This window comes from Dioscorea cayenensis, unplaced genomic scaffold (assembly GCF_009730915.1).
Source record: "Dioscorea cayenensis subsp. rotundata cultivar TDr96_F1 unplaced genomic scaffold, TDr96_F1_v2_PseudoChromosome.rev07_lg8_w22 25.fasta BLBR01001573.1, whole genome shotgun sequence".
Lineage (NCBI taxonomy): Eukaryota > Viridiplantae > Streptophyta > Magnoliopsida > Dioscoreales > Dioscoreaceae > Dioscorea > Dioscorea cayenensis.
Genome location: NW_024087964.1, coordinates 150165 through 177609, shown reverse-complemented (window position 1 = coordinate 177609; position 27445 = coordinate 150165). Strand labels below are relative to the sequence as shown.

Sequence of the window (27445 nt, the reverse complement as noted above, 5' to 3'; positions counted from 1 at the left end):
CTACAACAAAAATGGTACGAACTAGCAACCAAGCAGTACCTAGCATTTGAAATTAAATCTTCAGAGATTATCAATCTTGTCTCTAAGAAGAAACTGTTGTCTTCAACTTGAAGAGAGTTATAAACTAATAATAGCTAATATGCCAGATTTCTTTCAGTTGCCTAAACTCTGCAATTATGAACTTGACAGAAATTAAGTTATTGTCAAAACATTGAGTGCTCACCATCTTTCCATTCTTATCAAAATCATCATCAAATCCATCATCACCACCATCTGAAAATACAGTAAGTAGAACAAAATGAGAAGGAAAAGAAAAATAATTTTTTCAACAATCCACTGAAGAAAATACTGATAAGTATCGGAAAATATGAATATGCCAAGGACAATTGAATTTGCATCACGAACATTGTAAAATAGGATTGAATAACACACCTGGGCCATCATCCTCACTTCCAAGGTCACCCAAAAGAAACACATCCAAGTCCTGTTCTAATTTTGATGATGATCCTTTAGTTTCCGACTTAGTTTCCTTCACTTCATCCTTCGAAACAGGTGTAGCAGTGGAGGCTTCCTTTAATCAATCGCTTGAACTTTGTTCATTAGCTTTCATGGTCACCTCCTCTGCATACTGCTTCTCATAACTGATCGACAGAACAACATGGTTGTCAGGAAGGACTGAGGGAAAAACAATGTACATTATAAAAATCTTACGTTTTCAGAAATATGGTAACAAAATCATCCCTTTACACATTGGAAAATGTCAAAATAAGAAATCAACATAGCTAAAGAAATGGCCTAGATTCATTCCTCGAGGAAATAAAATAGGAAGATAGAAGTTCCAATCAATTTTCCTAATTCCTTGCAAAAAAACGCACACAGGTGACATGGAATAAAAAAGAAATAAAACACAAGAACCAAGTTCAGGCACCAAATACACGTGCTTGCATGGGCATTCAATTGGCAACACATCAAGGTATCTTAGTTTGGTTACTTAGTAAGCCTATAATGATATTATAAAGCAGAGTTGCAATTACAAACAGCCTTCATTTTTATCCAACAGGGCCAGTCTAGTTTGCAAGAATTCACAATCAATTGGCAATTGCCTCACAAAGCATCTTTTTCATTCGACAACTCAGAAAATTTTCTTATCCTACCCCCACAAGACAAAGCTTGGGCATCACACATTAACACCATTACAATAGCTTATATATATTTCCCCATAAGAAACAAGGAACTACATCATCAGTTAGTTATGCATCTCCCATATATAGAACTATCCATGTAGTGTGCACTTGAATTTATGAAGCTAATTGTTGTATTACTGCTGCCCATTCTCCATACTAAAACAAATTTCAAGATATAATCCAATCCCTTTATAAAATGTTTCTAGCATGCAGGCTATACATAAAATTAATTTAGCATTTAATAATAATTAAAAAAATCCAGTATAAAATAGCAGTCACAATGACAAATCAATACTTACGGAGCCACATAATTGCTCACAAGAATGAAGTATATTCGCCAAAATTTTCTCTCTTTCATATATCTAGGGCATAACTCATATCTAAACTTTGATATTTCCTGCAAGAATAAAAAAGGGTAACTCGTACCACCTCTACAAAACTAAACTGTCTTATATGAAATGTCATAACAGGGTTGTTGGCTCTGAGGAGGCCATATGTTCCTCTGTTTTGTATTTTGGTGTCTGATTTTGTGTAACACTTCTTGTGGTACACCCTATGTATCTTGTCACGTTATCTTAATCTATTGTGGTTTATCCACTTTTTTTCAAAAATGTCATAACAGGAGATATCAAATACAAATTCACCAAAACTCATATGCAAAATAGGACAAAATTGTCTTACAGCAAACCGCTACTATTTATTCATTGAATCACATTCACATTTGTGAAAAGACTTCTAAGCATCCGGTCTACATTGGGCACAAAAAGCAATCTTTTTTGGGAAGTAAGCACAAAAATTGATCAAAAACTGAATTTTCAATGGATTCTTTAATTGAAACATATCCAGAGATTGGGAAAAAAATATCAGTTTCTAGCTATGCCTACATAAATGGCCAGGAAGAGCTCAAGTACCTTAACAGTGGACAAAACCAGAGTAGCATGTCTAGCTTGCCATTCACTAAGAACTTGCCGGACGTTTGACAAAGTTGGAACTTCTTGCATCTCAGGTTCATCTACACACATTACACACAATAAGCATATCCATGCTGTACTTCATCTAATGTGCAAAATTGTCAAGCAGTAAATCAAAAGAATTCACAAAAGCATAAGAAAAAGCGCGGGATGGAGCATTCCACCTTCCATTGGGAAGTCACGTGCTGACAGTGATACCCTTAACGAACTCCCTGAGCTTATCCGTAACACCAAAGCGCTCATGATCCGCCTGCGGATCAGGTGCAACAGAAGATCCAGATCCATCTGAGGAACCGATGGATCTCACCAGCGAGAGCCTTGATCTGGTCAGCGCGCTTCAATGCTTTCATCTTGAGAAAAATATTTAGTAGTATAACACAACTATAATCAACATCAATTGATGTATTCATTGCCCTTGAATAATTTTTTTTATCTATTGATGATTCCATCACGGTATTATTTTCACTAGAATAATTCAAAAGCTACTCAATAATCTTTTCATCTATTATTGTTGACTAGAAATAATTTTATTTTTTTTACTAACTTGCTCAAAATTCATTCCTTCTTCTACTTAGGTTTTGCAATGTTGAAAATAATTTGTAATAGTTGTTACTTTCCCATTAATGTTCTAAGCCTTATTGATAAAATTAATAGCATCCAATATATTATTTATTTTTGGATTTATTGCTCCTTCTAATTGTATAAAATATTAAAACTTCATTTTATAGAGAGCTTTTACTGTAATAAATAAGTCACAAAGTTATTTGTCTATCTTTCTAAGGATCTTTGAGAATAGATTTAATCTTCTATTTGGTTCCTCTAATTAAGTCAGATTACTCCTTTAGTTTTCCTATTTGAATTTAGCTACACGAACACTTACATTATTTTAGTTTGAAAATTTTAATCTACCAACAAACAAAAGTTGGCATACCATTTTTTTATAAAAATTTTATTTAAAAAAGTGGGGAGGGAATAAAAACTGGTTAACAGGTCTCATTTGTTTAATTAGTGTTAAGTATTTTATTAATTAGTGAACTGGTTTTTATTTGTTTCCCTCTTTTAATAATATTTTAATAGCATCACTAAATGGAAAAACCAATACCTATTAGTAGATAAATTAAGATTTCCCACCTTGGCACCTATTGTTAGCAGAGCTTAGTTTTATGAATGATGTGTAAATGAGAAAACTAAAATTTTATAAACAAAGAATGAATATATGCGATGCAACTTAATTATAAAAAAGAAAAGATAGTTTTTCTTTTCCTTTCATTGAGAAGAGAATAATGATAAAAGAAAAAAAAAATCAATTTTCTTTAATAAAATATTGGTTTATCTATTTTTATTAAAATAATAATAATATATAAATAAATAAATAAACAAATAAAGAGAAAATTATATATTATTTTCTTTTTAACTGTAAATATATGGAAAATTATACGTATATAATTAACCTGGTGAAAGACACGTTGATCATGAATATTAAATTAATGATTAAACATATGTTATCATCTTATGTTATGAAAAATTTAGAAATTTCCGTTACTTACAATCATTGTACACATAATGAGAATCCAAAGGCAGGTGAAAATGCCAAAAGATGATAATGCTTAGCCAAGCTGACATGAAAAATGCATGTGCCTTAAAATTTGCCATTGATCCTGATTTTATGTTTAAACCAGAGAGGAACATTTTATTCATAATCACTGTACATAATGAGAGCACACTTTGATATCAAAGGAAATTAAAAAAAGAAAAAAGAAAAAAGAGTACATCAAGTGACATGAAATCAATGAAAGGCCTCACGTTGACCTCAAAGTTTTTCTTTCTTTATAGACGCCATACAAGTTAAGGAAATGAAAAACAATTACACAAAGTAACAAATATAACAAAGATTACAAAGTAGAACAAGATAAACAACACCAACAAGGGATAACTAACGGGCCTTTAACACTCACTATTTTACAAGGGTGAGTTTTGGCACATGTTGAATCTTGTACCAATCTTCCCCTGCTCCCCTCTGCAACCTTAGCATGAGCTCTTGGGACAAGTAACACAACTCCAATTCCTGAAGGCTCATCACATGTTGCAAGTCTGGAAACACTTTTAGCATCTCGCATGAACTTAATTGTAGGCAAGCAAGCTTGGGCATTGCACCTCTCTCTACCCTCCACTCCTCAAGATTGGGCATTATGTCAATGAACAGACTTTTCAAACTAGGGAATCCACCAGTAGAGCATACCATGGTTTTCCCAAGATACACATTTTGAAAGAGTTTAAGAGTGACAAGGTATTGTAACCTCTCCAATTTGGGCATTGGGTCTTGCTCCAATCTAGAATCAAGGAGTTTAAGCTTGGTGAGATAAGTTGGGAATTCAGATACGGCGCCCCCCTTTGGCCAAAATCCAAATAACGTCAATGAAAGGAGATGGTTGTGAAATGGAAAGTCCTTGGTGTTGATCTCTATAGGGCAATTATCTCTTGCACCCTCTATACACAAGCTGACAAGATGGTGTAGTCCACAGAGTAGATGGCTTAGCATTGTTCCTTGGTGTTCCTTATTAATCTCCACTTTCAACTTCCTAAGGTTGGGAATCCTCTAGTTTATTGTTTTATAGGATCCGAATTCCACATTCTTAAGTGTGAGGAGATTTTTTAGCTCAAGACTTTGTGGTGGTTTGGACAACCGGATTTGTACATGTCTTAGTGTCTTTATCTTCCATAGTGTGATTGGGACCCTTGCTACTGCCCGTACAGTTTCTAAGGATTGAAAGTTTCCTATGGACGATGGTACCTACTCAGCACCCCCCAGCATCAAATAACGTAAATGGATCATGAGCTTGATCTCTTTTGGAAATCTTCGTACACAAGTTAACTCAGTCAAATCAAGCACCCTTAGAAGCTCAAATCTAAATATTGGAGAATCATAAATTGAAGAATAGCCTCGACCAAATGCCATCAAAGTCCTGAGTCCATGCATTGTATAGACTCTAGAGATTTCATTTATCTTGGTGATATTGACGTTGTGGAAAGCCACACGGCGAGACGACGCCAAATAAGTTGGTTGATCATTTTCATTGGAGCAAACTGTGAGGAACAAATCTTTCTTTGCTGTAGATCTTGCAAAATCCAGTAGTAGATCATGGGCGCCACATCTCTTCACACTCCCATTGTTTTTCCTGGTATTTACATGAATCAAGCTCCTCTGAATCAACTCCTCTAAAATAGCTTCCCCTGTATCCTCCATGGTCTTCCTTTCTTCCTTTGGTATGAAGCCTTCCGCAATCCATTGCCTGATTAACACATTGCCAGTGATGTCATAATCCTCAGGGTAAGCACCCAAATAAAGAAAACATGATTTCATATGATATGGAAGATCTTCATAGCTCAACGCAAGTATTTCTTGGCATTGTCTTCCTTCTGCCGCCCAATCCATCGTCTCCAACACTTTTCGCCACACAATAGGTGTTTTGTCTTTTATAGATAGGAGACCTCCAAGAACAACTAAAGCCAGAGGTAGGCCACCGCATTTGTACATGAGACAACGGCCGATATCAAGCAATTCACTGGTGCAAGTTGCCTCAGCATCTTCATAAGGAAAGGCCTTATTAAGAAGAAGCTTCATGCTCTCATCATCATTCAAAAGCTGAAGTTGGTATGGAGTGCTTCTTGGATCTGCTCGCTTTGCAACGTTGAGAAACCGAGTGGTGATCATGACCCTACTCCCATTCTTCACATCTGGAAAACTTCTTTGCATCTGATTCCACACATCCTCTCGCCAAATATCATCCAATACAATAAGAAACCTTTGTGTTCTTAGTGAGTCATTAAGCATGTCTATGAAATCATTTTCTGTCATTTTCTCCAACTTCTCTTTTTCAATCTTCCGAACTTCTTCAAGCATCTTTCTGAGAAGCTCCATTAAACTATTTTCTTGAGAGACTGTTACCCAAATGCACTTGCGAAAATGATTGCTAACAGCATTGTCACGGTAGAGTTTCCGTGCAAGGGTGGTTTTGCCAAGACCACCAATGCCAAATATGCTAATGACACAAAGCCTTTGTTGTTGTTGATCAATCAGTCGTCCCAGTAGGATCTTATGATCATTAAAGAGCCCGATTACATCAGCATCATCAGAATATTGAGGTGAGAAATGGCGTCTTTTTATTATGGATATTAAGTTGGAAGCATCTCCATCCTCACTCAAGTTTTGAATCCCATACGCTTCTCTACTAGCCTTGATCTCATTAAGCCTTTCTTTTATTTTACCAATCTCCGCAGCAACATTACGCCTTGCTACCAACGCGCTTGGTTTAAACCTATTAAAAAAAGTGTTAAATCAAAAATAGAAAATTATGGTTCATGTGAAAGTCGAGCCATGGATGGAGAAATTCTTAAGAGAGGAGGAAAGGTAAAACAAAAAAATTAACATAATAAATTCAAATTCCAGAATAATTTGAATAAAAAAAAACAAAGTACACTACGTATAATATGTAATATACTTTATATATAAGTATAATGTATTGTTTATTGAAAATTATAGGTACATAACTACTTACACTAAGCAAATATTGGTTAGTAATAAATTCTCTAAAATGCTTTCTTCTCTCTCTCTCTCTCTCTCTCTCTCTCTCTCTCTCTCTATATATATATATATATATATATATATTTGTATGTTTTTGTCAGCCTATACTCCAACACTATTGAATTGTTTTCAATCAATTTATTCCTATTCCATATTTTAAAATTGATTGAAGTGTTTTTCTTTATTATTCACATTAATTAAAATAAAAAAATTTTACCAACCGGCTTTTTTTTCTATTGCAAAGGAATCCACATGTGATGTATTTGCTTCATAGAACATCTGAAAACGAATTCTAAATCTTTTCATAGAAAATCCGAAATCAAACCCAAAACTCATATAGGTGAAAACACAATTACTTTTTTCTTACCAGTATTTGATGCAACTCAACCGACCATGGGATTGATGATTCACCTTAATGAGGAAAGTATCAATGGCGTCTTCAGCTTGGTAAGCAACATGTATTACTTCATTCACCCAGTTCTTCACCCTTTCATCTGTCTTTCCTTTTGCATCAGCGTCCTTGAGAAAGCATTTAATCCAACGGAGCTCTCTTTCCATCCACTCCACCTCATCACGCAATCCATACAACAACCAAAATTCTTGAGACAAGAGCCCGGCAAGCCTGGTTACCACCTGTGAAACAGCGGATTCAGCCATCTCCCTCTCTTGATGCACTGATTGCAAGAGATGAAAATCAGGTTTTTCTTTCTATTAATTTGAAGATAGTACATTTGATGATGGCTTCTAATCAACGCAGAATATTGAAAAGCAGGAAGGAAGGAAGGAATAAAGCAGTTCTTTAATATCATGGGTGATTTCTTTATTCATCCAAGCACCTTTATTATTATTTAATATGAAAGAATAAAAACAGCAATTCGGAGTTCAATTAAGGTGGAGCCATGCATGTTGGCGCTGACCAGTCTTCGTGATTGTAGCATGAAGCAGCACGATCTCCAGTTCACTCTTAGGGAATGGAAACATTACTTGTGGATATGGTTGCGGGATGGTGTTGAGATAATCAGTATGGGTTTGAGCATGGAGTTCTGCAATGAAGCATGACAGAAGCATGCGTTTTGAATATGAATACTTTTGATTGGTTAATATATAAAGAACAGTATCTAGTTTAAGGTTACTGCCCAATCAAGCTAAAGTTAGTGTGTTTGTGTTAACCAATGGGAGTTTAAGTTATCAGGTTATGTTTACTTATACCTTTTGACTATATATTTGTAGCTGTGGACTGTATGGCGATTGGCTGAACAACTAATGAGAATAGCTTTGTCTCTCAAGTGATTATTCTCTTGACTGACCTTTTTTTCTTCTCTGTTTTCTTTCTCCCTTCATCTCTTCTCTCTTACAGATTGAGAGGAAGCATCGGTCATCGGAGGTGAAATACTCAACAATCTGGTATCAGAGCCTGGTGACATGGCGAGTGATGGTCCGGTGAGCTTGACACAGCACTGTGTGCCCGTCTTCAAAGGTGATGAGTACGGGAGGTGGAGTTTGAGAATGAAGACCGTTTTTCGGTCTCAAGAACTCTGGGAGCTGGTAGAAAAAGGGATGCCTGAAGGAGAAGACGAGATGAAGATTAGAGAGAGTAAGAAGAGAGACGCAAAAGCCATGTGCCTCATCCAACAGGCTGTGGATGGCCTGATTCTTGACCGGATCGCCGACGCTGAGACAGCGCACGAGGCGTGGGAGATTATCAAGAATGGTTACCAGGGGTCGTCCAGGATGGTTACAGTGAGGAAACAAGCTCTCAAGCAGAGCTTTAAAACCCTACAAATGGAGGATGGGGAGACCATTCAGTGCTACTGTGCTAGGGTCGTGACAATAGTAAATCAAATGAAAGGTCTTGGGGAAAAGCTTAGTGAGGCTGAGGTGGTTTCAAAGGTACTGCGAAGCCTATCTCCTAAATTTGACTATGTTGCTGCAGCAATGGAGGAGTCTAGAGACTTGTCTAAGCTAACGCTAGATGAACTCACCGGATCTCTACAAGCACACGAGATCAGGGTGAATCGGTCTGCAGGGAAGGTAAGCGAGAAGGCGCTAGTCTTGAAAGCTGAGAGCTCGGGGCCACAGACTAAGGACAAGTGTACTACTACTTCATCTGCTGGTTGGAGTCCAACCAGAGGTCGAGGGAGGGGATTCTCTCGAGGAAGGGGTAGAGGAAGATGGTCAAGAGGCCAGGGAAGTGATTCCAAAGCCCATGTCCAGTGTTTTTATTGTAAGAAGTATGGACATGTAAAGGCCGAGTGCCGGGAGAGAGCGAAGTCCATAGAGAAGGGAGCATCGTTGGTGATGGAGGAACGGGGAGTCATGAATGTACTCAAGGCCAGCATCAATGATGTCCCAACCTCAAACTCAATTTGGCTTGTGGACTCAGGGTGCTCGAATCACATGACAGGCCAGAGAAGCATGTTTACCAGCTTAGATGAAACTCAGAAAGTAATTGTTCGCCTTGGAGATGACAAGGAGATGGTGGTACTTGGAGTAGGAACAGTTACAGTTGGTATAAAGAATGAAGAAGCCAAGCAACTTCAGGGAGTTCAGTTAGTCTCAGGACTGGCTCACAATTTGCTCAGTGTGGGGCAATTGCTTAACAAGGGGTACTCAGTCTTATTTCGTGAGAACGAGTGCATCATCAAGGATGGCCGTTCGGGAGAGTCAGTTGTTGTCATTCCAAAGTTGAGTAACAATATGTTTCCAGTCGACCTCTCAAGAATAGAGAGACTGAATCTAGTCGTGAGCAAAGATACTGCTCTCGAACTATGGCATAGGAGGTTCGGGCATATGAATTACGAAGCTTGGAAAAAGCTTGCACGAGAGAAGGGAGTCCATGGGCGCCAAAAGCTGAAGTTGGTGTCTCGAGTGTGAAGAATGTGCATCATGTAAGCATGCAAAGGGCTCTTTTTCCCGCTACAAGGATCGGGAAGAAGCTCGAGTCGTTTACAACTTGTGCACATGGACATCCGTGGACCAATGAGCACATCTTCATTAGGAGGTAATAATTATTTCCTTCTTCTTGTTGACGATTTTTAGCGGGAAGTCTCGGATCTATTGCCCTAAAGAGCAAGGGTGAGGCTATCAGTTATTTCAAAAAATTCCACACAATGGTGGAGAGAGAGACAGGAAGGAAGCTGAAGACATTAAGAAGCGATCATGGAGGGGAATTCACATCACAAGCCTTCAAGGAGTATTGCGAGGAGCTCGGAATTAGGAGAGAATTCTCGGCCCCCTACACACCGCAGCAAAACGGGGTAGTGGAGCGCAAGAATCGAACCATCATCGAAATGGTTCGATGTCTACTCAAAGATGGAGGCCTGCCTACTCCTTTCTGGGCAGAAGCAGCTGCTACCTCAGTCTATCTAATCAACAGATCACCTACTCATGCATTGGAGGGGAAAACGCCGTATGAGCTGTGGCATGGAGTAAAGCCCGATGTGAGACATCTCCGAGTGTTTGGTAGAGTCACTTATGCATTGATTCCTTCACAGAAGCTCAGCAAACTGGATGATAAATCCTTGAAATGTATACTGGTGGGGTATTGTTCAGGTTCGAAGGCTTACAGGTTATATAATCCAGTAACTTCTAAAGTGTTTGAAAGCAGGGATATAATCTCTCACGAGAGCTCAAGATGGAAATGGCAAACAAGTGAAGGTGGGCCAGTAATGCTGGTGGATGATCAAAGTGCAACTGAAGACGCAGACAAGAATAATGTGGATGATAGAGAGACAAGAAGAAGTGGAGACCTATCAAGCACCAGTGAGGATGCACGTGATTTTTGCTCCTCAGAAGATTGTAGTGATGCGACACCACCCAGGAAGACGAGAACTCTGAATGAGGTATACAACTCCTGCACCTATGCTTTACATGTTGGTGACCCTCAAGTGTACCGAGATGCTGTGAAACATAGAGAGTGGCAGGAGGCCATGGACTCTGAAATGGCTGCAGTTCGAAGTAATAATACCTGGGAACTAACAGAGCTGCCATCCGGGAAGAAGGCCGTGGGTCTCAAATGGGTATATAAAACCAAGTTTGGAGCAGATGGGAAGATACAAAAGCACAAGGCAAGGATAGTAGCCAAAGGGTATGTTCAACAATTTGGGTTAGACTACGATGAGGTGTTTTCACCTGTTGCCCGGCTTGAAACTGTGAGGCTTTTACTAGCAATGGCTGCTCAAGCAGGGTATACAGTGTATCACTTTGATGTTCGTTCTGCATTTCTCAACGGTGAAATCTCTGAGGAGGTGTATGTAAATCAACCTGAAGGCTATGAGATACAAGGGAAGGAGCATATGGTGTATCGACTGAAGAAAGCACTTTATGGTCTTAAACAAGCGCCGAGAGCTTGGTATGAGAAGATTGATGCTCACTTCAGAGGACACGGATACAAGAGGAATGACACGGAGCATACCTTATATAGAAAGAAAGATGACAGAGGGAATTGTATATTGATCAGTTTGTATGTGGATGACATGGTGTATTCGAGTGGTTCTCAAGTGCTAATTGAGCAGTTCAAGAAGGAGATGCTGAGCACATTCAGTATGTCTGACTTAGGAGAGATAAAGTATTTCCTTGGGCTGGAGATTTATCAAGCGAGTGAAGGCACTTTCATCTCACAAAGAAGATATATAGAAGATCTCTTGATTGAAATGAACATGGTGCAGTGCAAGCATGCTGAGACTCCAATGGGAGTAAATGAGAAATTATCAGCTGAGGGTTATGAAGAATTGGGGGATGCTACGATGTATAGAAGTATTATTGGTAAGCTTTTATACATTGTACATACAAGGCCCGATATCTGTTATGCAGTCAATTTTCTTTCGAGATTCATGAGCAAACCATGCGTTGAGCATCTGAAAGCAGTCAAGAGAGTTGTGAAGTATTTGGCAGGGACTGTTACATATGGGTTACTCTACTCAAAGGAAAGCTGTGATCGCTTAGAGGGATTCACAGACAGCGACTGGGGTGGCTCTCTGAGTGACAGGAAGAGTACTTCTGGCATGATATGCAGGCTAGGCACCTGCGCAGTGAGTTGGTCTTCAAAGAAGCAGGATGTAGTTGCTCTTTCAACAACGGAGGCAGAATATGTTGCAGCTACATCGGTTGCCTGTCAGTTAATATGGTTGAGAAGAATTCTAACTGATTGTGGGAAGAAGTGTGAAGGACCTTCAATTCTCTGGTGTGACAATCAGTCCACGATTGCCATTGTTAAGAATCCTGCCTATCACGAAAGAACTAAGCATATAGACGTTAGATTTCATTTTATCCGCAGCCTTGTAACCGAAGGAGCTTTAACAATTAAACACTGCAACACTGCAGATCAATTGGCTGACATATTCACTAAGCCTCTGCCTGCGGAGAAGCATCAGAAGATGAGAGATCGGCTGGGAGTAAGGATGCTTCAATCAAGGGAGGGTGTTGGCGCTGACCAGTCTTCGTGATTGTAGCATGAAGCAGCACGATCTCCAGTTCACTCTCAGGGAATGGAAACATTACTTGTGGATATGGTTGCGGGATGGTGTTGAGATAATCAGTATGGGTTTGAGCATAGAGTTCTGCAATGAAGCATGGCAGAAGCATGCGTTTTGAATATGAATACTTTTGATTGGTTAATATATAAAGAACAGTATCTAGTTTAAGGTTACTGCCCAATCAAGCTAAAGTTAGTGTGTTTGTGTTAACCAATGGGAGTTTAAGTTATCAGGTTATGTTTACTTATACCTTTTGACTATATATTTGTAGCTGTGGACTGTATGGCGATTGGCTGAACAACTAATGAGAATAGCTTTGTCTCTCAAGTGATTATTCTCTTGACTGACCTTTTTTTCTTCTCTGTTTTCTTTCTCCCTTCATCTCTTCTCTCTTACAGATTGAGAGGAAGCATCGGTCATCGGAGGTGAAATACTCAACAGCATGCACTGGAAGCCACTAAGCAAAAGGTGACGGAGATGCGATCAAAGAATGATAAGGATGAGCAAGAGACGAATGTGTTCATGTCGTGAGCAATATATGCACAATTGAATATATATATATATATATATATATCTTCTAGTTCTTATACGTTGCAAATCAGAGCTTGCATTTTATTCTTATTATTAGAAGAATAAGTGAAGAAGAAGAATATCTACATAGATTTTTATTTATATTATTGAAAGTTTGATGTATACTTTTTTTGTGAATTTAGTGTGCAATGCAGCAAAAGTTTAAGAAAGCTATAGATGAGAATCAGGATGTTGACGTTGACAAAATTTGTGATGGGGTTCTTGGCACTCGATCTAGGTATATTAAAGGATTAGGTTATGGTCCAAAGCAAATGCTTCAAGATGTGGACATGCTAAGACTATTAAAGATCTTGAAGAAGAAAAAAATATGTGGAAAGAGAAATATGAAGCTGAAGTTCTTGAAAATAAAACCAATCGAGCTCAATTGACAAAGAATGAAAAAATGTTAAGGCAGATATTAGGAACAAAATATGATGAGCATGAAGAAAATAGTCAAAGGTATTATATGATTATGTTTACCACATTATGATGCAACTTAATAATAATTTTTATTTGACATTTTTTATTTATTGTGCAGTGAAGATAAACAAGGTGATCACCAAGTTTAATCACTGTATGGTTGTTATAATTTTCTCAGGTTTGATATCTTTGGTATTTACTTCTTTTTACTTGGATAATAAACTTATTCTAAGAGCAACTCTTAAATAAAAATTTAAGTTTTTTTTTATGAAATATTATATGTGATATATATAGTAATTTTTTTTATAATTTATTGCATCAAAAGTATTGACAAAGGAGTGGGACGCAAATTTGCATGGATTTCTTTTATGGTACAAGTGGTAGAGACAACTTAGTACTGATACTTTAGTCTTTTGATGCTTTTGTATTTGGATGGTAACTTAGTTTTTGGAATGATTGTAGACAAATGGTTATATTGAACATTAATATTTTACTTTTGGATTCAATGTTTGCAAAGTAATATTTGTAATGGATATGTTTGAATTCAAATATTTATATTAACATTGAATTATTAGCAAGATTTTTATATTAATATTGTAGTGAAAATTTAAACCATTGCCTACAATTTGTTAAACATTGACTGCAAAAATAATTGTAGCTAAAGCATGATAAAACAAGATAAAGTCACTACGAATATGAAAATTGTAGACAAATCTTGCAATTCTCAACGAAAATTATTGTAGAGAAAGCATAATGGAACAAGACAAATCCACTATTCTTAAACGAAATTTTTTGTAACTAAATTTCGTAGAGAATTAAGGAAGCCATTGCCTACAATTTTATTCGTAGCGAATGATTTTTCTCTCCATGATTTTTTAAATTTAGCCACAAATTTCGTTTACGTTTCTCTACGAAAATAACGTAGAGAAAGGTTTCAACTTTCGGCTACGAAAATAGAAAATCGTAGCTAAATACTATTACCTACAGGGCGTTCTCTACGTTTGGTTCTACGATTTTTTTTTTATAAATAATAAGTTTTACCTACGATGTTATTATATTTCCCTACGAATGTTTACCGTAGAAATTAGTCATGTTTCTTGTAGTGAGAAGAATAGTTTCATTCTTTTTCAATTGTATTGTAAAAAAACATCTATTTATCTTGGCTAATTTGTATAAAAGATAATTGTTATAATTAAGCTTCTAGTTAACAACAATTTGGTAGAAGGATCAAAGGAGTTAGGGCGAACCTTTGCTAATCATTTTCGATCTTATTTTGGATCAAATGAGGGGTTCCGCTTCTTATTCTCTTGGAACACGCTCTTAAGAGGAAAACAGAGGGTAGATCTCACACCTCTAGAATTCCCATTCTCAAGAGAAGAGATTAAGCAAGCCACATTCGATCTAGGAGCAGACAAAGCCCCGGGACCAGATGGTTTCCCGATTTCTTTCTTCCAAAAATATTGGTCCATCGTAGAAAGTGACATTCTCAATCTTTGTGCTGGATTTTACGATGGAACGGCTAACCTGGAAAGAATCAATTGGGCGAGCATTACGCTAATTCCTAAACTTGATAACCCGGAAAGCCCAAGTGATTTTCGGCCAATTAGTCTTATAAATTCTGTTCTAAAAATCCTCTCCAAAATTTTGGCAAATAGACTAAGCAAGATCATCGACTCCATCATTGATCATTCCCAATCCGCTTTCATCAAAGGAAGATGCATTCTTGACAACATCATGGCGGCGGAAGAGCTCATCTTTAGCCTACAAAAGCGACGCATCAAAGGACATATAGTTAAAGTTGACTTTGCTAAAGCTTTCGACATGGTAAATTGGGAATTTTTAGTGGAACTTATGCATGCTTATGGTTTTGGATCAAAGTGGATTGGGTGGGTCAAAGCAATTCTCCTGTCCTCAAAAGCTAACTTTATTATAAATGGCGAACATAATGGATATGTTAGATACCTTCGTGGGCTGAGACAGGGAGATCCACTTTCACCCCTTCTCTTTGCCCTAGTTACTGACGTCCTAAGCCTTATGGTCAATCATGCTTTGAACTCAGGGATTTTGTATGGAGTACCTATCGGGAATTGGGGCAAAATGTGCAATTTACAATACGCAGATGACCTGCTAATCGTGACAGCAGGCGGTGTTGAGGACTTGAGAATCATTAAACTCATTCTGTTGCTTTTTCAAGGCATGTCTGGGCTAGCGGTCAACTTCCATAAAACATGTTTATTTGAATCCTCAGGTATTCAATTACCTGATGACCATCTAGCAAGGACACTCAACTGTACAAGGGGTACTCTTCCAGTATTTTACCTCGGTGTGCCTATCTCTGGCAAAAGACCTCGTAGGCAAGACTGGGAGATTCTAATTGCAAAAATTCGTTCTAAATTAACTTCTTGGAAATCCAAGCTTTTATCTCTAGGTGGACGACTAACACTCGTCAACTCTGTTCTTTCTGCCGTCCCAACCTATTGGATGTCAATTTTTAGACTTCCCTCTTGGGTTATCAAAGCTATTGATAGGATTAGGAGGGATTTTCTTTGGTCAGGTGCAGAAATTGATAAACCTAAGATGCATTTAGTCAGTTGGAATCGTATCTGCAGACCCAGAGAACATGGGGGTTGGGGAATTCTAAATTTAGATGACTTCAATCTTGCACTCTTAGGGAAATGGTGGTGGAAATTTACCACCGGAGTACCTTGGTGTGGAAGAGAGATAATTCTTTATAATTATTTCCAAAATTCCCCGCTTTGGAATCTCCATAATCGCCCCCCACAAAGAAGGTCGTTTATCTGGAATGGCCTCTTACAATGTCTTCCTGCCTTTAGAAATTGTATTTCTTCAATTGTACACAATGGGGACTCCACTCTTTTTTGGCTTGATAAATGGGTGGAGAATCGTGCACCAATGTTACTTTGGCCAGAGCAGTTCATCCTCTCCAATCGCCCCTTTGATACAGTTCAAAATCTGGCTCATTTATTACAATCTCCTTGGTTCGTAGACGGGACTCACTCTACAATTGGGCTTTTAAGTAGCAATGTCCCAAACACACATGGTTTGAGAGATAGCAAAAAATGGAGTCTTACGGCAAATGGAAGATACACAGTCAAATCGTTCTACGGTTTTCTTAGACACGGGGGGGTCATGTGTAAGACCACCAATTTGATTTGGAAAAGTCCTTGTCCAAAAAAAATTTGTGTGTTTAGTTGGCTAGCTTGGGACAATAGTATCCTCACTCTAGATAAGCTAGCAGCACGAGGATGTAACAGACTCCCCACTGCGACATGTGTTATGTGTAACGCAGGCATTGAAACTGTTGATCACTTATTCTTTTCCTGCCCATTTGCCACGTTTATTTGGAATTCTCTCATTCCAATTTTTCGATTACCGTCACCTCCACAGTCGGTTCATGCTCTTTGGGGATCTTGGAGGCCCAAACTCTCTTCTCATGTGAGAGATGCTGGGGACCTCATTATCCGTGCTTTAATGTGGAACATTTGGCTAGAAAGAAATGCTCGCATTTTTAGGGATACATACTCTGCATGTAAATCTGTATTATGCAAATGTATTCATATGTTTCTACTTTGGTTGAATGCAGTACCAGATAAAAAGAAGCCAAGATTGGAGGATTCAGCTGTGTCTGCTAAACGCAGCCTGGACTTCCTGATTGACCAGCCAGGATCCGGCGAAGAAGACAAAGCTGAGTAGTCAGTGATTTTTTGACCCTAACCTTTGGGTGGGTTAGGGGTCTAGTTATGTTATTTTGTTTCGACCTTGTTTTCCTGTACTTTGTTCTTGCTCCACTTCTAGTGGATGTTGTTTGGATTTATTTTCAGTTAATGCATGTGGTTTATCCACTTTTTCAAAAAAAAAAATTAAGCTAATTAAATCAATTATGATTGTGCTAATCCAATCAAATCAACAATGGAAATAATTGAGGCAGCATCTTGAAAAGCAGGAAGGAATAATGGGGTGCTTTAATCATTGGTGGTTTCTTTATTTAAAGAAACACCTTTATTATTATTTAATAAAAAAGAATAAAGAAAGCAATGGAGTATATATATACTTTAAGGCATTTTTTATTTTTATTTTAAATATTCTTTAACAATTAAGTTTTACGAAAGAAAGAAGTGTTTGTTTTATAATATTTGAAGTTACATAATGCAAAAATCTTTTTTTATTTGATTTGAGAAATTTTAAAACGCCAAGATAAAACCAAATTAATCCCACAGATATATTTGGACCCATGTCTAAACTGGGCGTAAGTTGAAATCCCGAAAATTAAAATCCTTAAGTGATGTATATATATTTGTATAAGCGTGTATAAGTATATATATATATATATTATAAACATACATATATATATATATATGTTTGTATATATATACATATACAAATATGTATCTATACACTAGGGATACGATTAAGGTTCTTGCGGCCATTGGCAACCACATGGTGAAATTTCATACTTGCTTCACTTTTTTTAAACTAGGTAATTACATGTAATTTGATTTTTATTAAGACTAAAGGAACAGAAAAACCTTACAAAAAAAATTATTATTAAAAAATAAAAAAAATTCAAACCCCTCTTATTAGATTCAAGGAGAACATAATTCGCTATGCACTCTGGCATGAATATGTTGTTATAAATGAACACAAAATACAGTGATAACGGTCTTTTGAAATGCTTAAATCTTGATCCAAATAACATAACAAAAAGAACAAGACTAACAGTTCCTTCACAGATTCAATAGAATAAAACAAACTTATCTGACCTTGAAGTAAACGAACTGTAAAAAAAAATGCAGCATATTTTTTCAAATTTGAAATTCACTGAATTTCTTGTGCATTAAAAGGTCATTTAGGTTCCTTTTAAATACAAAACAATTAGATAGAATGACACTTACAGCGGACATTAGGTCCCCCACCATCTGAGCGTGACTAGTGCAAAAAATATAAGCAGATTTGTTTATCACTCTAAAAACAAAAACAAAACAATGTGAAAAACTCCCAGCAATAGACAGACCTTTCAAGATTTTTTCGCACCTTCACCATCTTCATCGCTTTCCAAACCCTACCAAGAACATAAAAGGAAATTTTCAGGAATCCACATTAGCAATTCCTACTTACAACCAGAGCGTTCACAAATTCATATTAGTGGTCCCTAGTTAAATATCTGAGAAAAACATTATATTTTGTTAATGAGATAATCTACTTGAAAAGAATAAACTTAGTAGGTCCTTTTTATTTGGAATGCTGCACTGGTAACTAGCACCCAGTTTAAGGACTTAGACTCCACAGAACCAATCCCCCACTTCCCCCACTTAATTAAAGCCTTAATCTTAGAATACTTGAGAATGTTCAGATAGGATCTCATATTTGGAACCTACATGCTGGCATGAAATATTTACACAGGAATGAAAATAAGATCATCAAGACACATCTGGAATGTTCCCAACAAAAGAATTCAGAAATATATATAAATATATATATTTTTGAAAAAGGTGAATGTGGTTATGATGTTTTGATAAAGGTAAGAGGAATAAGAATCTAATCAGGCCAACAAAGAACAAACGCTTGACTAATTTGTGATATTATATTGCTTAGGATCTCTCCTCCCTTCAATCATTAGTGCAAAGCCTTCCAAATGAGAAATAGTCAGACACAGGTGGTCAGTGATTGAATCTTTTAATAGTTTTCATTGACAAGATAGGAAATGGCAGTTGAAAAGTGACAAAGAATCTAACTTAACCCTGTCAATGCAGTGCTAGCTTCTACAGCAAAAATGGTACGAACTAGCAACCAAGCAGTACCTAGCATTTGAAATTAAGTCTTCGGAGATTATCAATCTTGTCTCTAAGAAGAAACTATTGTCTTCAACTTGAAGAGAGTTATAAACTAATAATAGCTAATATGCCAGATTTCTTTCAGTTGCCTAAACTCTGCAATTATGAACTTCAATTAAGTCATTGTCAAAACATTGAGTGCTCACCATCTTTTCATTCTTATCAAAATCATCATCAAATCCATCACCTCCATCTGAAAATACAGTAAGTAGAACAAAATGAGAAGGGGAAAAAAACAATTTTTCCAACAATCCAATGAGGAAAATACAGAGATGAGCATTGTAAAATATGAATATGCCAAGGACAATTGAATTTGCACCATGAACATGGGGAAATAGGATTGAGTAGCACACCTGGGCCATCATCCTCACTTCCAAGGTCACCCAAAAGAAAAACGTCCAAATCTTGTTCTATTTTTGATGATGATCCCTTAGGTTCTAACTTAGTTTCCTTCACTTCATCCTTAGAAACAGGTGTAGCAGTGGAGGCTTCCCTTAGTCTATCACTTGAACTTTGTTCATTTGCTTTCATGGTCACCTCCTCTGCGTACCGCTTCTCATAACTGATTGGCAGAACAACAGGCTTGTCAGGAAGAACCGAGGGCAAAACAATGTCCATTATAAAAATCTTACTTCTTCAGAAATATGGTAACAAAATCATCCCTTTACGCGTTGGAAATGTCAAAACAAGAAATCAACATAACGAAAGAAATGGTCTAGATTCATTTTACAAGGAAATATAATAGGAAGATAAGACTTTCCAATCAATAATCCCTTATTACTCGCCGAAAAACTCACACAGTTGACATGGAATAAAAGAGGCAAAAAACACAAGAACTAAGTTCAGACACCAAATAGACGTGCACGCACGGAAATTCAATTGACAACATATCAAGGTATTGTAGTCTGGTCACTTGGTAAGCCTACAATGATATTGTAAGGCAGAGTCACAATTACAACCAATAACCAGCCCTTCATTCCTATCCAGCTGGGGTCAGTCTTGTTTGCAAGCATTAACAATCAATTGCCAATTGCCTCACAAAGCATCTTTTTCATTTGACATCTCAGACAATTTTATTATATTCTCCCGACAAGATAAAGCCTGGGCATCATACATCAACATTGTTACAATAGTTAGTAATGCATCTCCCATCTAAAACTAACCATATAGTGTGCACTTGAATTTATGAAGCTAATTGTAGTATTACTGCTACCCATTCTCCTCATGAAAACCAATTTTAAGATAGAATCCAATCCCTTTATAGAATGTTTCTAGAATGCAGCCTATGCATATAATTGATTTAGCTTCTAACAACAATTTAAAAAAATCCAGCATAAACCGGCAGTCACAAAGACAAATCAATACTTACGGTGCCACATAATTGCTCACAAGAATGAAGTATATTCGCCAAAATTTTCTCTCTTTCATATATCTAGGACATAACTCATATCTGAACTTTGATATCTCCTGCAAGAATAAAAAAGGGTAACTCGTACCACCTCTAGAAAACTTAACTGTCTTATATGAATAGTCATAACAGGAGATATCAAATACAAATTCACTAAAACTCAGATGCAAAATAGGACAAAATTGTCTTACAGCAAACCGCTACTATTTATTCATTGAATCACATTCACATTTGTGAAAAGGCTTCTAAGCATCCGGTCTACATTGGGCACAAAAAAAGCAATCTTTTTGGGAAGTAAGCACAAAAAAATTGATCAAAAACTGAAATTTCAATGGATTCTTTAATTGAAACATATACAGAGATTGGGAAAAAATCATTTTTTTAGCTATGCCTACATAAATGGCCAGGAAGAGCTCAAGTACCTTAACAGTGGACAAAACCAGAGTAGCATGTCTAGCTTGCCATTCACTAAGATCTTGCCGGACGTTTGACAAAGTTCGGACTTCTTGCATCTCAGGTTCATCTACACACATTACACACAATAAGCACATCCATACTGTACTTCATCTAATGTGCAAAATTGTCAAGCAGTAAATCAAAAGAATTCACAAAAGCATAAGAAAAAGCGCGGGATGGAGCAATCCACCTTCCATTGGGAAATCACGAAACGTGCTGAGAGTGATACCCTTAACGAACTCCCTGAGCTCATCCGTAACACCAAAGCGCTCAAGATCCACCTGCGGATCAGGTGCAACAGAGGATCCAGATCCATCTGAGGAACCGATGGGGAGGGGGATCTCACCAGCGAGAGCCTTGATCTGGTCAGCACGCTTCAATGCTTCGATCTTGATAGAATCAGCCTTCTTGCTGGCCTCGGCGGCGAACTCCTTAGACTTCTTCGCGGTCTCAGAGACGAACTCCTGGGAGAACTTGGCAGCGCCTTTGGTGAGATCCTGGGAGCGCTTGGCGGCCTCAATGGAGATCTCCTGCGACTTCTTTGCTGCCTCCTCGGCGAACACCCGAGCTCTCTGCCAGAGATCCATGGCGGAGGATCAGAGATCGGAGAGCTTCGAAGCCTTTGTATCTCTCTTCTCTTTCGGTTTGGACGAACGAAAGAAAAGTCGGGATCGCGACGGGTTTGAATCGTCTAAAGAAAAGATTCGGATCCGATAGTAGCTTATTGGATTCGGGTTTAGATCCGACCCGATACCAAATGTTTACAACCCGATTTGACATAGACGTTATTACTTGTTACTACTACAATTGGATGAACCAATGTGAATGAGTGTAAGCTTCGTTGCCCGAACACGATTGGTGCTGACCACACTAGGTGCTACCGTGGTAGCAAAAGAGGCCGGTTGTGAAGGCAAAGTAGGAGGCGCGCTAGTATAATGGTTTCAGCCATGCTGCTGAAGAAAGGTTTGCAATCATAAGTAATCTAAAATTTATAAAAATTACATTGATTTTTAAAAATTATTTTTATTTAAAATATATTTAAAAAAATGTGTAGTTGAATATAATTTATTGAAAATTACATAAATATATTAAATATGAAGAATAAATTTTAAAAAATAATGTTCAATGTTTTAAAAATTTCAAAATAGACAAATAAAAAGATTAAAGAAAACTTTTCTTTTATTATAAGACGAGTAAAAGAACTGGAGAGAATATAAAAATATTAATTATTAATTCAGGGGTGGAAGAAAAACAAAGATATAAAAAAAATATCTTGATTTATTTTATTAATCCTTCTTATTTTTTATATAATTTTTTAAATAAATTAAGATTTATTTATTTTATTAATAAAATATTTGTTTTTTATTGAATTTCCTTGGAGGAGGGGGAGTTGAATAGAAAACATAGTAAATTTACATCATCTTCCCTTCAATTTATGCTATTTATGCCAAACAATAATGACATTAAATTAATTTTTTGGTATTATCTTAAAAATAGTTTTCTTGTGTATTTTTGTAAAAAATGAGATTATTGTTGGTGGATGATTCTCAGCTTCATACGTGGCTGCTGATTGGGAGTGTTGAAATCAGGGTAGCTACCTAATTTTCAGGGAAAGTAGCTGGCTTTTAATAAGTTGTTGGCATTTTAATTTAATTTTAATTTGTTTTGAGTGTACGTGTCCTCGTTGCAAGCCTTTATATGAGGCACAAAGTTTTATTTTCTTGTTTCCTATTGAATAACAAAGTGTGCATAGCAGACTTAGCAGTGAGGTTGCACTAACTCTCTATTTTCTTTCTCTCCTACTCTTCACTCTTCAGTATTGTTTATTTTTCAATTTTAACTAATTTGGATTTATTAAAAATTTTGGTTAAATTAGTTGATTATCTAAAATTTATAAAAATTTACTCTCAACGGTTCTTTTTACTTGTCACATTGAGAAGTTTTTTAAGATTTTATTTATTTATTTATTTAAAAATTTTGTGAAGTATTAAATATTATTTTTTTAAATTAAGTTTTTAATATTTTATGTATCTTTACAACTTTCAATACATTATATTCAATAACATATTTTTTAAAGCATATTTTAAATAAGGGTAAATTTTGAGAGTTAATAAAATTATTTATAAAATATATATTATCAGTTAACTTCAACTAAATTTTTTAATCCATGTGAATTAGATAAAATGAACAGGTAAAAAAGACTGTTAGGCTATGAACTATTTGACAACGACAAGTAATTTCTGGTTTCAAATGCTTTCTTTGTGGTTTAAAGAGTAGAGAAAATATATATATATATATATTCTCTACTCTTTAAACCACAACGAAATATATATATATATATATATATATAGAAAAAGGTTCTCTGTGGATGTGTATAGGCGTCCACAACGAGCTACAGTAATGCTAACTTTTAGCTACAGTGAGAGCTAATCCTAGATTAATGTTTTAATTTTATTTTTACTGTGCATCCCATTTTTTACTGTGTTACTGGTTATAAGCACAGTAATACTGTTCATTGAATAGTGTCCGACCGTTGGATCGAAATCTAACGGTCCAAAGTAACGTTTACAGATTAAAAATCTGTGAACGGTGCATAGAGGTTATATATATATATATATATATATATATATATATATATATATATATATATATATATAGATGCTGTGAGAAAAATAGAGAATTTTATCTGTACCTTTGAATTTTGATTAACCTTTTTTATTTCTCAAAACAAGGATTAAGCTAGAATGGGTGTTCCTCAAAATTTTGAGGGATTAAGAGGATCAGTCTCCCCATAACCTCTACAAATTATTTTATTTTATTTTATTTTATTTTACTGTTTGTGTGCTCTTGCATGGGCCTCCAAAAATAGGAAATTGATCATATACCCTAACAAAAAAGATACATATCAATATACTTCCACAAATTATTTTTATTTGCTTATATATTCCTTACATTGGACTGGGTATTGGGAAGTCAAGAGTGCTTTTTTTTAATTAATTAATTAAGGTCTTTTAATTGTTGGTAATTTATTTGGATTAGCTTCTTAAAAAAAAGCCATTAAAAAAAAAGAGAAAATGAGTTATTTTTCTAAACTAATATTTGAAGAAGAAAAAAAAAAAGGGCAACTCTTTTGTTGAAGGAGTTTTGATTGCTTTCAATCATTTAAATATCCTTGAAGAATGGGACAAAACCTTTCCAATCTTAAATACTATAAACCGCAAGCATTATTTTCAATAGATACATGTATAATTTCAAAGTGTTTCAATAAATAAATTTTGAATACCTTTAGTTTATATATAACAAAATTTTCAAATAAACTTAAAGAAAAGCTCAAAAATGGCAGTCCAAACGGTCCCTAAAAAATCAACTAAACAATTTTATAAATACAATTTATTCAATATCTTCTTTTTATTCATTTTAAAAAATAGATTTTATGTGTGTATATATATATAATTTCAGGTTGATTTTCAACCACAAAAGCATACTAGTATATAACAAAAAAAAAATTTATATAAGGTTTTATAAGTCAATATGATTTTAAGAGGTTATATTAGCAACTAGTCAGTGTTACAGGTGGTGTATGCAAGCAATTTTCTCTAACTATTTTCATCAATCTTAAACCTTATACTAATTAATTAGAATTTAATTCAAGACTATATATATTAATATATATATATATATATATATATGAGGGGAATTGGTGAAGCCAAGACTTAGTCGTTGACATATATTATGTTCCTCTGCACCAAATTTGAATCTCATTGCATGCATGAATGTTCTCCAAATTAAGACATAGTGCATCTCACGTTCAAAATAATGAAATATTTTCACAAATGAAATATTTATCAAATATTTTCTTTCGTCAACAAATAAGCATATATACATTTAATTAAAATCCCCTTCGAGTACTTTATTTTATAAAGATAAAAACAAACTTCTTTCATGTCAATATCTATACTTAGAAGTTTTTTTTTTCAAACAAAAAAAATAACAAGTAAAAAAATATATTTGTTATGTTAATATGAAAATTTTGCAAGTTTTTTTTTTTCAAAAATAAAAGTAATGAATAATACTAATTTTTTTAAAAAAAATAATTGCGATGAAACATAATCAGGATTTAAAGAATAAGTACACCACATATTTTATTTTAGTTCTTGAAAAAACATATTTATTCTAGTTTAAGAATTAAATGGAATTTGAATTTTATTTTAATTACGACCTTTAAAAAAATTTCTTGCCACATTTTTATTTTCTAAAAATACATAATATTTTTTTGATTGATAAATATGTCAAGTGCATATACAATCAAGAGCACATATACAACCAAGAACATGCTCATAAATAGAAAGTAATTCCTTGATTTGTGTGTCATTGTTCGATTGAGATGGGTTTGAGCTTTAAAGCCGTAACTAATAACTGATAATCCATTACCACCATTACTTCAAACCTATGCAATTAAATTACTATGCAACAAATTTCGCAATAGGGCTAATGGTGCTGGACCAAAAGCTCTTTAGTATTATATCTTGATTTAGAATTATATTTAATATAAAAAAGACTCTTTTTTTTCTTTTCTTTTCTTTTTTTTTTTAAAAAAAAGGATTGACATGTAATTTAACTGTTTTTCCAAGCGGTTGCATTAAGGGGACCAATATTTATTGAGGTAAAAATTATTTAAATAGTCACCCAATTATTCGTCTACTCTTATTTGAGTCACCAAATTTTAAAAACTTCTAGTTAGATATTCTAATTTTAAATTTGTGTTCATTTAGGTCACCCGGGCTAACTCCGTTAACAAAGTGCTGACAGGGTGTGCTACAACATGCTATGTGGATAAAAAATCTCTTTACCTTGGAGATAATCAACTCATATAAATAGTTCTTCTCGTGTCAAATAAACAAAAGGTAATTTGATTTTGAATTTTTTAGTCAAATAGATTGTAGCAATGTCTCTTGTTTAATTTAATTTTTTGCTATTGTGGCTTGTTGATATGTCAAGAGGGCATAATGTGGCATACCACGTCAACGCGCTGTTAACGTAGTCAGCCCAAGTGATCTAATTAAACGCGAATTTAAAGTTAAGAGTATCCAATTAAAATTTTTTATAATTTAGTTACTCAAATAAAAGTGTGTTAATATTTGTATGACTATTTAAATAATTTATTATTATTTTTTTTCTTTTGACTTGTTTGACAACATTAAAGGATTTTTTAACCGAAGTATGTGTGTAAATATGAATTATAAATAATAAATAATAATTTAAATAAAAAAGGAAGGCATGGGCATGGCGGGAGTGGTGGTTGGGAGTTGGAATGAAGCCCATTTTTCAAGTCATCACTGGGATGAACTGGTCCAACCCAACCAGGAAACATAAGCCGCTTTCAGCGGGCGCACTGTCACTGCAGAGGTCAATGAGACCAATGATTTCAGACCACCGACCAATGACAAAGCGCAACGTGGCGGGATGAGGACCACGATTAAGTTGAGCCCCCGGGGAACAGATGGCCGACAGCGTCATATGCTCCGCGAAGCAGCCAGAGCCTGCCCATTGGTCCACGTGTCGCCTTCCCATGGGCAGGCCCCGTCCTACACCTCCTCTCCACGGACGTACGACATAGCCCGGTCCCTGGTCGGCTTCTGAAGCCGTGGAGGAATATAAGGATAGGACACTGACCTTTCAAAATTACCCTTTTACCCCTCTCTATATGTCTTGCCTTACCCTATAGTTGTTAATATTTGAGAATTCATTTACTCAACCCTTTTTTTTTTTATTTTTATTTGTCACAAAACCATGTTGTTTCTTATTTATCATTTTTCTAACATTTTTCTAAAATTATCCTTAACACTCTATTTAATTCTTTTTTAAAAATTAAATATGAGAAAGAAATATAAAAATATAAATTAGGGGTAGTTTTGGAAAGATAAGCAATTTTTTATAAAACTTTATAAAATAACTAAGTTTCTTTTGGTATGTGAGATTCGGTTAATCACGATAGATAAAAAAGAACAGAGAGAGTATTTATTTATTTATAATATATATATTTTTTAAAATCACTTTTTTCCCCAAGGCCGCCAGTATTGTGAGAAAACAGAGCTTTGATGGTGCATTAATGGCTTAACGCTACCCTTAAGTTTTATCATATGGGACGGATTAACATGAAAGATAATGAAGACTTGTCATGTAGGGCCAAGATGATATTTTATCAACTATTATCTCTCAACTGTAATACCATGCAATACTAGAGGGTGGAGAATACAAACTGTTTTCACAATCGATCCTCAATAAGACTCAATATATAGTTAATAAACAGTAGTACTCTATAGTACTGAGCTCATCTGTCCGAAAAAACAACACTGCAAGAGTAAAACTTTAAATTTTTAGTTTCTTATGTAAAATCTCTAATGTTTTTTTTAATAAGGTATTAATCTCTTAAATAAATTATTTTGGGGGCATCTCAGGACAAAACTAACATAATACCAAGTGAATGATCATATTTTGCATTAACCTTAATATAGGGTCCACTAATAC

General features: G+C 35.5%; 2 protein-coding genes and 1 pseudogene across 4 annotated transcripts; all 3 read right to left on the bottom strand.

Annotated features, from left to right (window-relative positions):
• Positions 1-111: 111 nt before the first annotated feature.
• LOC120256713 lies at positions 112-3808 on the bottom strand (annotated as a pseudogene).
• A 253-nt stretch (positions 3809-4061) lies between these two features.
• Positions 4062-7394, bottom strand: LOC120256712 (probable disease resistance protein RF9). Its single transcript, XM_039264394.1, has 3 exons — positions 7105-7394; positions 5019-6471; positions 4062-4751 (listed from the first exon to the last, which is right to left on the bottom strand). The coding sequence occupies exons 1-3, from the start codon at positions 7392-7394 to the stop codon at positions 4110-4112; spliced, it is 2385 nt and encodes a 794-aa protein (XP_039120328.1). The 3' UTR covers positions 4062-4109.
• A 10609-nt stretch (positions 7395-18003) lies between these two features.
• LOC120256707 lies at positions 18004-21572 on the bottom strand. 3 transcript variants are annotated; one of them, XM_039264388.1, is made up of 6 exons: positions 21108-21572; positions 20884-20984; positions 20423-20520; positions 19407-19615; positions 19200-19246; positions 18004-18281 (listed from the first exon to the last, which is right to left on the bottom strand). In XM_039264388.1, exons 1-6 carry the CDS (start codon positions 21502-21504, stop codon positions 18237-18239), a joined length of 897 nt encoding a protein of 298 aa, XP_039120322.1. In that variant the 5' UTR covers positions 21505-21572; the 3' UTR covers positions 18004-18236. The 3 variants fall into 3 exon arrangements, with proteins under 3 accessions (XP_039120322.1, XP_039120324.1, XP_039120323.1); XM_039264390.1 differs by lacking the exons at positions 18004-18281; positions 19200-19246; positions 20423-20520 and having other exon boundaries at positions 19537-19615; XM_039264389.1 differs by lacking the exons at positions 18004-18281; positions 19200-19246; positions 19407-19615 and having other exon boundaries at positions 20419-20520.
• Between the last annotated feature and the right edge of the window lie 5873 nt (positions 21573-27445).

Excerpts from the sequence above, each read along its gene's own strand:
- LOC120256712 (XM_039264394.1), bottom strand. The coding sequence starts at position 7,394 with ATGGCTGAATCCGCTGTTTCACAGGTGGTAACCAGGCTTGCCGGGCTC. Across the intron at positions 6,472-7,104 it reads TTGAGTTGCATCAAATACTG|GTTTAAACCAAGCGCGTTGG; the intron begins GTAAGAAAAAAG and ends TTTTTTTAATAG. Across the intron at positions 4,752-5,018 it reads ATTTGACTGAGTTAACTTGT|AGGATTCCCAACCTTAGGAA; the intron begins GTACGAAGATTT and ends ACAATAAACTAG.
- LOC120256707 (XM_039264388.1), bottom strand. The coding sequence starts at position 21,504 with ATGGATCTCTGGCAGAGAGCTCGGGTGTTCGCCGAGGAGGCAGCAAAG. Across the intron at positions 20,521-20,883 it reads TGGTTTTGTCCACTGTTAAG|GAGATATCAAAGTTCAGATA; the intron begins GTACTTGAGCTC and ends TTATTCTTGCAG. Across the intron at positions 19,247-19,406 it reads AAGTGAGGATGATGGCCCAG|ATGGAGGTGATGGATTTGAT; the intron begins GTGTGCTACTCA and ends CTGTATTTTCAG.